Below are 15,444 nucleotides of genomic sequence, written 5' to 3'. Positions count from 1 at the left end.
TCAGGTGGTTGGTTACAGAGCCAAGATTCATAAGTACCCATCGTGAAAGGCCAGTGCCAGATGTTCTCATACGCCTACTTAATTTAAACATCACATCCTTCCTGTGATGTAGGAATTTGTAGCAGACTTTGCTAGTTTTCTCTTGGTATTCATTCTTCTGTTCTTTCATAGTAAAATAATTTTTTTCCTGCCTAGATAAAGACTACATTTCCCATCTTCTCTTGCAGCTAGGTGTGGCCACATGCTTAAATTTTGGCCAATGTGATGTAAATTACAGTGTCCTGTGGCAGCTTCCAGTAGCTCTCCTAAAGGGACAGCTCGTGGGTGTCCTTCCCTTTTTTTGTCCTTTCTCTATCTTTCTACTTGGATGTAAATCTTAGATGATGAGATTAAAACAACAAAAGGCAACAAAAGGAAGCAACAAAAGCAACAAAAGGAAGCCTATGTTCATGAACCTGTGAAGCACAGTACCAGCATTGTACTGCCCTTTGGGACTTTTGGGTAAGAGACAATAAATTGCTATTTTATTTAAACTATTGCTGTTTGGGAATACTGTCACTGCCAGCCAAACCTAATCCTAGCTGATTCAGAATTTGGCATCAAGAAGTGGGGTGCTACAGGTAACAGAAATTAAAATATGTGGTATTAGCTTAAGGCAAGCTTGGCAAACTTTCACTGTCAAGGACCAGAGAGTAAATATTTTAGGCTTTGTGGGCCATATATGGTCTTGTTCTTCCTTTTTTTTTTCTTTAAACAAACCTTTCAAAAATGTGAAAAACATTCTCAACTCAACCTTTTAAAAACATAACAGTCATTTTTAGCTCAAGGACCAACAAGCATCAGACAGCTGGATTTGGTCCTGAAGGAATAGTTTGCTGTGTTAGCTCTAGTTCTTAGGGATCAGCAGATGCCCCCAGGCAAATGTTAACTTCGGGGCCCACTTACCTTTCTGGAGTCATGTTTCCTCAATATTTTTAGCTGCTAAGTATTCCTCTTGTTTTTTTATGGATTTAAAAATAATGCATTTAATTATGAAAAGTTGCATTTAATCTCAGAAGAGTGAACTTATATAGGAGATGTGAATCATGTAAAGAAGTTGTCAAAACCACATTGCAGTTATGGATTATTAATATTCACGTATTTACTCACAAAAAGAAAAACTTTTATTTTCAGGAAAGAAAAAATTAGCCAACAACTCATATTGATAATTTTTAAAACTTTATAATGGCATTTGAAAATTCAGTTAAAACAATTGCATCATCCAGGAGTTATACAATATTGCATTGTCTCTCATTTCATGCGATTTATGATTCTAAAATGCCCATTATGCTCATATCTTCCAAACCAAAGATTATTTTCCCAACAAGTGAATGGTGTAATTTTACTTAATATATTTAGAGAGATCACAAAGTTCTATAAAACATTGTACTAAAGTACAAAAATAAGTGCTTTATGCACACTTTTTAATACTGTCTTTGTCTCTTTTTTGGTACCTCAGCTAACTAACTTCACATAAATAAAAATAATAACAAAAAAGAAAAGAAGAAAGAGATTGCTTAACATCTGGAAACTATAAATGCATTTTGCTGACAGTTTGCTTTTCATTAAGATATAGGGAATAACAATATTGGGCTGTATTGCAGTCAGAAACATAGAAGAAAAGGAGAATTCTGTGAAGGAATAAGAATAAAAATTCCAATGGTTACATTAAATATTAAACCAGTGATAATGATGAATTGATTTAAATAGATTTATCTGTAGTCTGTGTGCCCAAAGATGTCTTAGGAATTATAAAGAAAATGCCAAGTTTCAAAATAAAATTCACATTTGTAAAAAGGTATATATACTTCATTGCAAATCATTTATTGCAAAGAAAGGCATGTCTAAGGCTTGTGATATAGATTTTAAAATTTTATAAACACAAGTATATTTAGAAAACAGAAATAGTTAATGGCCAAAATGTTTTCAAGTAAATAAAATATATAGGTACCTGCTCATCAACATCACAAATCAGTATGTGAATTTTCAATTCCATGTTTTAATTCTCCTTCTAGACCTCTAACTAACCTTTTCCTCCTTCTTCGATTTTTTGCATAGTCCTTTATATTTCTCCTGGGGGAAGTCTTTGAAAATTCATTTTACTTAAATAACCATAATAGGTCAAGTGTTAAATTCACCTTTTAAAAGGCTTATTGTATCAGTCTAGAGCTTGGCAATAATAGTGGAAACTTAAGGTTTAGAACAGAGTTGATTTATTTTCAGAATTCTAAATGGCAAACCTATCAGGTGATGCAATTATATTCAATTTTGAAAAATGCAGAATGGGTCCATGAGACTGTGTGTCCCATTAAAGAGAGAAGTAGGAAATATATGTATTTGTATTCGCAGTTTCTGGTATAAGAGTAGATGCATAGTAAATATAGGCTGATCATATATTCTCTGAAGAATAGATTTGTGGGTTAATAACAATAGAGCCTGTAAAATTTGTTTAATTTCCAATGTTAGTAAAGAGAGTAGAGGGAGGGGAAAAGGGAAATTTTATGAAAAAGGAAAATAATCTGTCAATGTTATTTTCCATTAAAAATAATAAAACCTTTATGTGAAATGATGTGAGAATTTTTCATGAAGAATGGTTGATGAACAATCATAATGATGAAATCAAATGCAAGGGAATTAGCGTTGGAGCAAATTTGTGAAGCAGAAGGAAAAAAGGCAATATGCTTTTTAAGGTGAAGGTTTACATAAGACCTGTCTGTTTTGGGATAAAAGTAACTTGACTCAAGGAAGAAAGAAACCAGTAAATGCTCTAATACCCTACTAGTGCCCTGTGGGTCTCTACAGACCAAGCAAGTGTTCCCAAGAGCTATCTTTTGTCTTGCCCCGCCGCCTAACCTGGCATAATAATGGCTAGCTTGCTCTGCCACATGAAGGCAGAACTCAGGACTCACAGCCCAGGAGTAATGAGAGGAAAACTAGGACCGAAAATGGGCTGGGTAGAGAGAGAGTTAGACAGAAAGTGGATTGATGGAGATTTCAGAGGAGGAGGTGATCCATTCTTCTCTGTTTACTATGACCCTGCTCAGTCAGAAAGAAGTAGCTGGGCTCTTTAGTTTAAGCTGTTATCTGCTTTGGAGAGGGCAAAGCCAATTCTACGAAATTAAAAACAAGAAAACAACAACCCATAAAGATGGTGGTGGTGTGTGTGTGTGTGTGCGCATGTGTGTGTGTGTGTTGGGGGGCGAACACTGTATAATTTGTTGTCTAAAGTGAGACACATTTGGAAATAAGAGGGACCATTGTTAATACTTATAGAAGGACAGTAGACCTAAGCCAGGACCGTCCTGGAAAATCAGGATGTATTATCACCTCAGAGAGACATTGCTAAGCCCTGAATGGCGCTGATATTTTTCAGTCTCCAAGAAGGCCTGTGGGTAGCTTACTTTATTTAAGGTACTGTTTCTTGGTATCTCCTATTCCCTTAGACAAAGTATTATTTGTGGAGAGAGAAAAATCTGTATTATTCTTCTTGAATTTCTCTCTCAAAATAGGAGAAAAGTCTGTAAGCGGGAGGTAGGTACAGAAGTATTCCATATTTTATTCCAGGCATGTTTAAATGAATGAGGTCTTTTGCTTTTCAGGTTATTTTCCCTTTCTAAATTGGTTATGAATTTCATTATTAGTGAGAGTACAAGTTTTTCTTTTAGCTTTCCTACAAAACCAAGGAGAACTGGGGGGCACATAAAGTTTGCAATCTCCCACAAATGAGCCTACATATACATTGCTATCTATATTAAACCTATACATTCTATTTTCTGTATAAACTTTGTTAGACAACATGGCTTTAAAAATATTGGACATTTGGAGGGTAATAGAGTATTCTGTACCAATTTTTCATTTAATAAAAAAAGTTTAAATATTTTACTGCTTAAATAAAGAGAAGGAATGAGAGTCAGAAAAATCTCGTTTTCCTTAGTTTCACTCATTATAGCTCAACTTACTTTGTTTTTCTAATGTTGGCAGACACAAACATAGAGCCTGGTAGATACATTACATTTTCTATGAATATGTTCTAGCAAAATTCAGAGCATTTTCAAGATATTATTCGAGTAAACTAAAATTTCAAAATCAAATTTGACAATTTAGCAAAACCTATTTGACAATGGTTGCGTGTCAGGTAGGAATATTTACTGCCTAGTTTCTTTCTGTTTTCCAATAAGTATACACAAAATGTTAAGTTATCCTATTAATATTCTCTTTTTAAAAATATTTATCCAAAGTTTCCTTGTAGTCCTATGTTAGAAACTTAGCTTTATCTTTAACAGATGTATTTACAATATATGAAAGTGTATCTACAATATATGAAAGTATATCTACAATATATAAAAGTGCCAAGTTTCTAGTCTAATTTTTAGATACATTTTCATCCCCCTGGGAACTTTTATATGAATGCAAGAAGAGAATAATCATGACTTTATGTGACTATTGAGCACATTGTCCTTTTTTTTTTTTTTTTTGTAAGTTTTTACTTTTAGGAAATCTTAGTGTTGGAGTAGTTCAATGATCATATACTTTATCAAACTTCATAGGTTAAAATGCAATGAAAATTTATCCCAAATAATAACTTGATTGCCCTTTATTCTACAAATGGCACACCTAAGAACATCCCTGTCTATGTGCATTCGAATTGTGGCCCAGTTATCCAAGACAGAATTATAAAACAGTCATTAGAATATAACAAAAATTAATGAAAATGGAAAATTATATTGATGCAATATTTTGCTAATCTATGCAATCAGAAGAATATTTTTTCTTAAAAAAACTTTTAAGTAAAATAAAAAACAATTTCCTGCACAGCTGTTATCAGTATATACTTATAGTTTAATTTCTATTCCACCTTGAAAAAGTTAAGAAACTGTGATTTGGAAACAGGTCCCTTTTTGTTAGATGTTTATTTTTGCTTGTTTTGAAGGCAGAGTCTTGCTCTGTCACCCAGGCTGGAGTGCAGCGATGTGAACATGGCTCACTGCAGCCTTGCCCTCTGGGGGCTCCAGCAATCCTCCTGCCTCAGCTTCCCAAGTAGCTGGGACCACAGGCCCACACCACACCTGGCCAATTAAATTTTTTTTTGGAGAGGTAGGCGTCTTTCCATGTTGCTCAGGCTGGTCTTGAACTCCTGGCCTCCAGCAATCCTCCTGCTTTGGCCTCCCAAACTACTGGGGTTATAGGCATGGGCCACTGTGCCAGGTATTTTTTGAAATCCATATTTTCTTGACATGAGGTAGCTTTTTAGCAGCATTTTGGGTGCTGTTCCCCAAACACAGTGTTGTTTGGCATGATACCAGATTGCAGGATATCCTAGTCAACTAGGAGAATTATATGTTGTTGCAGTTGCAGGTGCTGTTACTAATGCAGTAGGCGAGAAGTAAAGCAATTTGAAAAGAGGCAGATTTTTACAGGAAAGAAAATAGATACCCAATCTCATTGCTGATCAATTTCCTCCTACTTAAGCAACATTAAGGGGATTTTATTTATCAATAAGCTATTAATTACCAACATTTACAGAACCAATTCAAATTTACCGGATGCTCCTAAATTATTGTTTTGTTATTATCACCTGGTTAGCTGACTAATTTTAATTTTCTCCGTAAGGAATTAGGAAGCATTCAAATAAGAAATTATAGAAAAATTGATAGTGATGCAGAAGGTATGAAGGTATTAAATAGGTGCTACTATCTTAAGTCTAAAAATATAAACCTTATGCAGAATTAGCCTTTGGTTCTACCAGCAATTTAAAAAAACCTGTTGTCTTAACAGTTTTAAACTTACGGTAGCAGGACTTGCTTTATCTACTTAACTTGGGGAAAATAAAAATAAACATATCCATGGTAGATACATTAACACTTTCTATGAATTTATTTTAATGGAATTCAAAGTATTCCCTAGATATTACTAAAACAAGGTAAAATTTTAGCAAAAAAAACAAAACCACATCTACCTACTTGTAGAAAACTGGCTCCAAAGAGGTAAATGGTGTGATAACTTGAGATGGTGTTCCAGTGGTAATTTTCTCAATATTTTGGTATTATTGTATGTTTAGGTGTTTGCTCTTAATCTTGCAAAAAAGCAATTATGACTTTATCCAGAATGATGATTTTTTTTCCCATAAAGAGATTCCTGTATTAACTAATCTTTTCATTTTGATTAAATTTAAAACTTCTTTAAATCAAACCTAATTTGCATTGACAACACAAAAAACCTTTGCTATTTATTTGCAAAGATTTTAAGGAAAATCAGAACTTTTGCTCCTAGAATTTGGAATGCTTTTTAGACGGAGTAGAAATTTTCCTGCTCCAATGGGCATTTGTTATGTCAATGTAATTACTGTCTTTGAGAATAAAAGCAGATCTGTAGGGGAGTGTAAATTTGGATCTAAGAATTGTTTTAGGACAAGGTTGTTTTACTTTCTCATTTTTAGAGTTAGTTTGAAGCCTACATAAGTTATATTTAAATTCATACTATTTAAGGGACAAATATGATTTGGCTATTTGTCTTAACTTAGATGATTTTTTAATTGCACTTTTTCTACTTAATAAAAGTGAAATAAAAAGGAAAAGAAATTAAGAGATAGAGTATAAATACAAGAATATAGCAATTCCCAAACCTAGGTGCACATTGAAATCACCTAGGGATCATTAAAAAATACTGATGCCAGGCACCCATCCAAAGAAATTCTAGTGTAAATGTTATGAGATATGATATTGGCATTAGCATTTTTAAAAGCTCTCCAGGAGATTCTAATGTACAACCTACTTTGGGGACTACTGTCCTAGAAAATATTAGAAGCTAAATGTAAAATAGAAAGCACAGGGCCTTTCAGAGTTTCAGCTGTAGACTTGGAGGCTTTGTTATCTCATTGGAGTTAGGACAACTGAAATGTTACAAGTACTTCTGATTGTGATTGAAATTTACCTGATTTTGATTAGAATCTTGCCTGCTTTTGGATTACAGAATTCTATTAAGGAGTTGACAAAATTTTCCATGTCTTTGTGTTTATGTTTTCCTTTGTGTTCTGTAAATTTTTGTTTAAGGGCCAAGGGATTTTTTTGTTTGTTTGTCTGTTTTTTGAGACGGAGTCTCACTCTGCCGCCCAGGCTGGAGTGCAGTGGCGCTATCTCCACTCACCGCAATCTCCGCCTCCCGGGTTCACGCCATTCTCCTGCTTCAGCCTCCCGAGTAGCTGGGACTACAGGCGCCCGCCACCGCGCCGTGCTAATTTTTGTATTTTTGGTAGAGACGGGTTTCACCGTGTTAACAAGGATGGTCTCGATCTCCTGACCTCGTGATCCGCCCACCTTGGCCTCCCAAAGTGCTGGGATTACAGGCGTGAGCCACCGTGCCCGGCAGCCAAGGGATTTTAAAAAATGAAAATTCTAGTACTGTGTCTTAAACCACTAATGAGACTGATGTAGGAGTAACAGGTATTTGGTGTTGGACTTAGATTATTTATGTTTGAACAAAGCAATCATTTACAAGTATGGCAAGAAAGTAGTGCCTTCCCTTTACCTCAGTTCCGGGTTTTGTGGCGCCGTTGCCCTCCCCAACTTCATCATCAGATGTTCCTGGAGAAGAGGTCCAGGACTCTAGGGTGAATATCGTAAATAACACCCATGCTGATTGTCTGAAACAGTTTCTAATCAGCAATGATTGATGTAAGATTTTTCTGTGGCAGCTTCAAGACAAAAGGACTCAGGTATGGTGAAGCTGCCTGATACTTATTGAAACAAAAAGGAAGGAAAGTTAGAGGATTTCCTGGCAGATTTAAAATAAATGGGTTAGATAATTCAAAGCTAACCCCAAGTTAATATAACTGTCTCTGATTGCTAGTTGGTGGGGTGGATACTGCAACAATATCAAAGAAATGAGAGCAAATCTGCACTTCTCTCTTTAAAATGACTTTTCAGTCAATTTGCTGAAAGGAAGAAGTATCATAAATGATATTCTGTATATCTGATTTACTTTTTTATGATATTAGGTAGGAAAAAAATGAGTCTGAGATGATGAAAATCAATCACTATGAACAAGTCAAAAAATTTTAAATTAGAAAAGGTCATCTCATGTTGGCATGATTACTGGAAAAGGTAGGAGTTCTAGGGAAAAATAGGTGTGGACTAATGAGCTGAATAAACAATGGGGCCTGTATTTGTTTCGACCATATCTACAACATATCATATCTATTTCTAGGAAGTCCCCATGGGCTGCAGGGGACAGGAAGATCCTGATCTGTGACAAATGGACTGGATGGAATTTTCATGCTGAAGAGAAGTTGAACCCACAAAATCTTGGATAGTCTTTCATGAGCTCAGCCCTGCAATCACGCCCCATACAGTGAGCCATGGTGCATGCATTTTGAAAAGCAGCCTCCTCCCTTCCCTTTTGCTCTTTGTGACTTTGTGTATCACAAAAGCAGCTGTGAGCCAGAGGTAAGACTCTGGAGTTTACTTGGCTTCCCTTGATTGTTACTGACTGCCCAGGTCTGCTCCGTCCCTCCCAACTCTTGCCAGCTAAAAGATCTCTCTCCACTCTGGCAGGATTTGTAAACATGCTCCCCAAACACTCAGGAACATTGGAAGAACAACTTTTGGGGCAGTGGCTCTCCAGCTTTCTGTTAAACAAAATGCTCTTTAACATTTGATTTCATTTCAGAATAACGTTCTTACATTCTTCTGATTCTACAGTCGTGAACGCTCTTCACCATTCTACAATTGATATAAACTATACTGTCTCTGGAAAGGCATTTCTTTAGGAAAGATATTATTTATGATCATTGGGGGACCGAGTTAGAGGTTTTTTTTTTTTTTTGTTTTGTTTTTTTTTTTTTTTTAATAGAGTTTTGTGTGTCTTATTCTTAAATTTAAAAAAGTATCTTCAGAAGGCGCCATATCCATCCCCTCGAGCAGTCACTGCAAAAGTTGGGTAGACCTCATAGGTTGTATATGCTGCTAAGTCTTGTCCAAGGGTTACCGCTTGCTTGAGCTGGGCAGCAGACACAGGTGCAGTTGCATTAGGGACAGCATATCCTGGAGGAAGAGGCAGAGAAAACTTCATGAAAGGAATTCACATTTGCTCCCTTTTGGCTTATTTGTCTTCTTTTAGACATACGAACTTTTAACATATTACTTAAAGCTAAAAGTTAATATGTATGTTTTAAAAAGTGCCCTTAAGGACACAATATGTGGACTCAGTGATTTTCAATCACATTCAAAAAGTCCTAGGACAATGTTCCCAAAAGTGGGATCAACCACCTGTGTCAGAATCACTTCATACTTAAGAGAATTAAAGATGCTTGGGATAGGGCCCAAGAAAGAGAAACTTAACAGGAGGCTGAGTTGATTAAAGCTTGTGATTTATAACTTTTTGAAGGTTGCCAAATTTATAAATGAGAAAAGGTGACTGAGGGGCTGGCCGGGCATGGTATGTGGGGAGGTGGGGCTCTGTGGGACCGGTTCTCCTGCAACCCCACACCTGCCTAAATGAAACATTTAAAACATTTGCCTTTACCCGAGAAGATGTGTAGAGACTGGGAGATCAGTAGGAGAAATACTGTAATGGTTAAGTGTAGTTCTCCATAATACCTTAAAAGCAAATGCCTAACCTGTCCATATTTAGATCTAACTATGAATGGCAGAAGACCTTCGTACCTCCCAAGCCCCTCATCAAGCCTGTGCTTGGTGTATTCAGAGGCCTTGATGCTGGTTCTCCCCCTCAGAGAACCAAAGTATCCAAGAATTAAAAAAAAAATCTATGCGCTTTCATGTTAGCATTGTGTCTAGTGGATGAACATTCACTTTTGAAGAAGAGAGCATGTTAGCTACCATCTAAAGCATTATTTCTCTGCATTGTTTTAGTCTAAAAACCTGAGTATTTCTGAGATGATCCAGAAATTATAAAAGATAACAAGAGAAAGACAGAAGTGTACTTAAGTACAAATGGACACCTGTTTTTCATTGTTGTTTTAAACCTCATTTGGTTTATGTGCGGTAGAAGCCTGCCCAACCCCAGACACATTGATTTTTTTCTGGTGGCTTCTCAGAAAGTGGTGGCAGGAAGCTGGTTGGATTATTTTGAACAAAAATTGAATCCATTCTTGGCGCATTCACTTTGGTCAGTAATGCTGATTAATGCACTAGAGAAGTTTGGTCCATTTTCCAAGGATAGGAGACATGTGTTAACAGTTACTTTCATAATTTTGGAAACAGTATTTCTAAACTAAGTGAGTAATATAATTGTGTGAGCGTGTGCACACATGCATGCATGTGTTCGTGGCACAGATTTTACCTTTAGGGATTTTGAATTTTGTTTTTCAACTTGGTCAATTTGTTAAGTGCCAGGGTGTTTTGGGTTTCAAACCGATTCTTCCCTTGGAGCCTATTATTCTTTGCTTGACTCCACAGCAAAGTTATAAGAGAGGCTCTCAGATTCTTAGGCATTCCCCAGACAACACTCATACCCCAAATATTTTTAACTTTTCACAGAAGCCAATAGAAGTGAGAATAAGATAAAACATTCTTGGGTAAAAGCAAATCCTTTCCAACGTGAAAGCAAACTTTGAAATTCTTCTGACAGTGGCTCATTAGTTTAATAGTACATTTGTTAGATGTCTTTGGGGTGCAGCTTTCTGCAAGACAGGGGCTCAACTTTCTCTAAGAACTGAGAAGCCCTAGCAGGCGTCCTGAGTACATGGACATGTAAACACCCTGTTATGTGGAAAGCAAGCACCGGCTGCTGGCCCCACACTGCCCAGGAAGGACCTTGCCCTCTGCAGTGTCAGCTATTACCTTGGTAACCTCCGAGGGACTCACCACAGAGCGTCTCCATGTTCTTACAGAGAAACAAAGCCAGAATTGAGGTCACTTTCAGATGTGAAACATCATTAATATTAGCCTCACTGACCAGAATGGAGGATATAGTCACAACTTTTGAGAAAACAAAACAAAACAAAATGCTGAGAATGAGCCCCAGGTGCAGTGGGTGTGAGGAAAATATAAAATTTCTCACACCTACACATGACCAGTATATGAATTAATTAATCGATAAGAATGTCATGTTTCTAGGTATACTTAGAGCTCTAATTTGGACTTATGTGGAACATGCTGACACAATGACAAATCAAAATGATAGATTTCTTCAATAGAAATAATCTTTTACTAAAAAAAAAAAAAAGGATAAAATTTTCATCTGAGAAAAAATTTTCTAAACAACTTTCTTCGTGGTCCCCTTCAGTCTCTAAAGGATTCGTTTTTAATTATTACCATTTGTTGTGGGTACATAATAAATGGGGACAAATCTTTTAACATGTGACCTCTGAACGCATTGTTAATCCACAGATAGGCTTTGCTTTAAGCAATCAGCATATGCCCCAGACCAAAATTATAGAACAAATAAGTTGAGTCCTGATTATTCACATATTGAAAGGCTCTCTGTCTGTCTCTCACTCTCACACACACAATTTTTGACTTTAAAAAATCTCTTTTGGAATCAAATTAATAAAAGTAGATTGAAGATTGGAGAGGGAGAAAAAAATTGCTGAAAAGCTAATTGCCATTGGCCAAATTACTTAATCTTTTCATACATGGGCTCTTCATTTGTGTACTGGACTTGCTGATGGAACCTAACTCTTGGTGGTATCATGAGCGTTACTAAGATATTATAATGCTTCCTGACCATTTAGGTGAGTGCCTAGCACACAGTAAGAGCTCCAATAAACATCATATATCTACAGGTAGTTTCAAACTCTCTTACTAAAAGTAAAAACCAAAACAAACCAGACTCAGAGAGACTGACTCATTCAAGATCACACAGCAGTTTAAAGCTGAGCCGAGACCAGAACCCACTCTGTTGCCCAGCTTGATTTTCTTGCCTTGTGTTTTAATGAGTCACTCGTTTGGGAAACTCTTTTTGGTCCCAAGGTGGTGCAAGTCAGATTGCCGTAAGTGGGGTACACAAACATTTCTATGATTCAGTGGTACCAAAAAAGGGTTTCCCAAATACTCTCTGCAGGGCGCCATTTCTGGCACAATTTTCCCATACCTGGGAAAGCAGTAGCAGCAGTAGCCATGGTGCCAGCATCGCCTCCATCAGTGGGGATGCCCAGGGTCTGCAGGGTGTATTCGGCTGCGTACGTCTTTGCTTCATCCACATAGGCACTCAGCTTCGGAGGTGTGAAAGGGTGGCTGGAAAGCAAGTCAGTCAGGGTAGGCATTTTTAAACTGGTACAACTGAGTCAGGTGAAAACCTAAGGCACTATCAGTTTTGTAAAATGACTGGATGGTGGTTTTTTGAGTGGGTGTTTTACATTCTGTTTGCTATTAAAGCTTCTAAATATAAGTTGCATGTAGGAATATTTATAAATTGATCTAGAACATCAGTGGTTTATGACATTCCTGGGACATACAAATAATTCACTACATGCCTTTTCTAAAGCACAAGTGAAACAAATTGTTTCTAAAAGATATAGAAATGCAGGCTCATGGTAAAATTCAGGAGGTGATATCCGCTAACAGAGAGGTCATATATTTGGTCCCAAATTAAATGATGGGCCATTGTCTTATTATGTATAAAAATGGTAATTTCATATGCTTCAACTTAAACATTGCACAGATGAAATAATGGGCTATAGCTTTGTTTGTTTGAAATGGAGTCTCACTCTATTGCCCAGGTTGGAGTGCAGTGGCATGATCTCAGCAACCTCCACCTCCCAGGTTCAAGTGATTATCCTGTCTCAGCCTCCCTAATAACTACGACTACAGGCGCCTGCCACCACACCCGGCTAATTTTTGTATTTTTAGTAGAGATGGGGTTTCACCATGTTGGCCAGGCTGGTCTCAAACTCCTGACCTCAAGTGATCTACCTGCCTCAGCCTCCCAAAGTGCTGGGATTATAGGCATGAGCCACCGCACCCAGCCAAGAATGGGCTATAGTTTTTATTTCTATTACATTTTACACTACTGACTGTTTTCCAATGGTTGGTGATACTACACAACCTTCATTGTGTATATGAAATTTGGGGGCCTTTATATGCCAGCTTCATGGCTGGCACATCCCAACTATACATTTCAATGCTTACATTTAATGACAAATGAGTAGGTAGTAGACCTCAGTATCTTGTTTAGATGGTGATTAAGTGCATTTAATTTACAAGCGTATCCTGCTCTAAAATGGTAAGGAATTTGGAGAAGTTACGCACATTGCAGGATTCTGGCTGGCTAGGGCAGGAATGGTTATTTTGTATAAGAATAGTTGTCTTTGGTCTTGTCCAATGGCAGAGTGCAGCTGGTACACTGGCTGTCCCCAGTTATTTTTCTGGCAAATCTCTTCTAATATCTACAAGAATAAAAACAGTTATTTTCCCCTCAAATGACACATTCACATTATATCCCAAGTTTTCAGATTTTTAAACTCTAATTTTCAGAGTTCAAGCTAATATCAGAAGATATAAAATGCCACATGGTTTAATGACTCATAAAATTTAAGATGAACTCAATTTGAACTCCATTTAAAATGTTAGGTCTATTAGTTCATAAAATCACTTTCACACCATTTACTGTAATATATTTTTAGTTTAGTCCATTAGCTGTAACTTTTTACCAAAAGCTTAATTTTATGATTTGTTTGGAATATTTGTTTTTGTAAAAACTGTTGCTCCAACACTGTGTGCATAGATTTGTATAGATTTACTCATTATTACCCTCAGTCTCTGTGTTTATAATCGTTTAGAGATGATAACCTAAGAATATATTTTTATTTCATGTCATTTGCCATAGGATTTTAATCTCACAATTTCATAAAAATAGAATTAAAAAGTTTAATGGATTGGTATTTACTGAGCATTCCTAGACGGGTGTTGACAGTTGTAATGTTTTTATTTGTTTGGTAAGACACTATTTCTGGCTTTTTTTTTTTCTTTTGCTTAATGACAATATGCTTTTTAGCATCCTCCTGCACGTTGTTTTCTTCTGTAATTACTCCAAACTGAATATTTTCTAAAGATTCATAGTTTCTTTATTCTGAAGCAATTTTTGGTAGTCCAGAGGTCCTGACGCTCTCGTTAGTCAGCAGATTCAGTAGACTGTGGAAAGCAGGGCATAAGGCTGAGAAAATAACTCTGGAAGACAGAACAGTGCCTCAGGATGTGTCTCTGGGGTTTCTTACCTCATTTATGCTAACTAACCCAGCTGCAATAGCATGATATTTTCCAGTTTATTAATTTGTAGATTGTTCCTATTTTCTCTATTGACATTTTCTTTTTAATACTCTTGTTGTGTAGGATCTCTTGTCATCCTCAGAGCATTCTCTACAGTTCTTGGGCAATACTAATGGAGCTTTTGCTGGTAGATATGATGCCTGCCTGTTTATGCCAGGTGAGCAAACCCGGGTGGAAGGAACACCAGCTCTCACTGCTGACTTTGCAGGGCAGTATTTGTCTCTGCTTCTGGCTGGAAGTTCATAACTCTACTTTGGGGTTGTTTAGGCCCCATCTATATTGGTTGGTGGTGGCATGGTGTTCATTTCTAAGCCATAGTTGTAGAAGGTCAGAGAACAATATTATTAATTTGTCTTTTGTATAAGAATAGTTGTCTTTGGTCTTGTCCAATAGCAGAGTGCAGCGGGTACACTGGCTGTCCCCAGTTATTTTTCTGGGGACAGAGACACTTTTATTAATTGATAGAGATTATTACTGACATATTAATATAAGACATGATGAATTTCTAACTTGAGTTTGATGTGAAACGAAGAGATCTCTTTTCATACTATCACAGCTATCAGAACTACCATTATACAGAATTTGTGTCTATTATTTTTTATTTTCTTAAAAGATTTCTAAGGATTCCAGTACTTTAATCAGGTTCTTGGTTTTGGGTTTTAACCCAAGAGAAACTGGGTGACTGGCTTTTATATTTTCTGAACAAACTTCATCATATCACTTCCAGATTTCATTATGGTTATATGTTTATGTGTCAGTTTTTTTCCCACTGGATTGCCATCTAATTTTTAGTGGTAAGGATTTCTTTATATTCACTTCTGCATCTCCAGCACCTAGTGCACTACATGGTGCATAAGAGAAGTTTACTAAATCTTTTGTGAACAAACAAATGATTGCTGTTTAGCACTCTGGTAGGCTTTCTTTTTTTTTTTAATTCCCTGGGTGGGGCTAGCAGAAACCTTAGATAAGCTAATTTGTGCATAAAAGAAAGTCAGAAATCCCATTGAAAAATTACCCCAGATGAGCTTTTAGAAAACCAAGTTTTCTTCTGGATTGAAATTATAAGGGCTACTTCCATAAATGTGGGGCTATAAGCCCACCTTTGTCATGGGAATAGGGAAGTTTCCTTTAAGACACACAAACTGTAACTGATTATTCAGCCAAAATATATTTCAGAGAGATC

The 15,444-nt window shown here is 36.6% G+C and overlaps 1 protein-coding gene across 6 annotated transcripts in view; it reads right to left on the bottom strand.

The window, feature by feature from the left end:
- Positions 1 to 4,497: 4,497 nt before the first annotated feature.
- Positions 4,498 to 15,444, bottom strand: part of A1CF (APOBEC1 complementation factor) — an 81,884-nt gene continuing 70,937 nt past the window's right edge. For all 6 annotated transcript variants that reach the window (XM_015147602.3, XM_015147603.3, XM_077945586.1 and 3 more), the window contains 3 exons: positions 13,245 to 13,381; positions 12,088 to 12,230; positions 4,498 to 9,077 (listed from right to left, as the gene is read on the bottom strand). In XM_015147602.3, the coding sequence (XP_015003088.1) occupies positions 8,926 to 9,077; positions 12,088 to 12,230; positions 13,245 to 13,381 (432 nt within the window). In that variant the 3' untranslated portion in view covers positions 4,498 to 8,925. The remainder of the gene's footprint in view (positions 9,078 to 12,087; positions 12,231 to 13,244; positions 13,382 to 15,444) is intronic.

This window comes from Macaca mulatta, chromosome 9, assembly GCF_049350105.2.
Source record: "Macaca mulatta isolate MMU2019108-1 chromosome 9, T2T-MMU8v2.0, whole genome shotgun sequence".
NCBI lineage: Eukaryota > Metazoa > Chordata > Mammalia > Primates > Cercopithecidae > Macaca > Macaca mulatta.
This window is presented reverse-complemented; position numbering and strand designations above follow the sequence as displayed.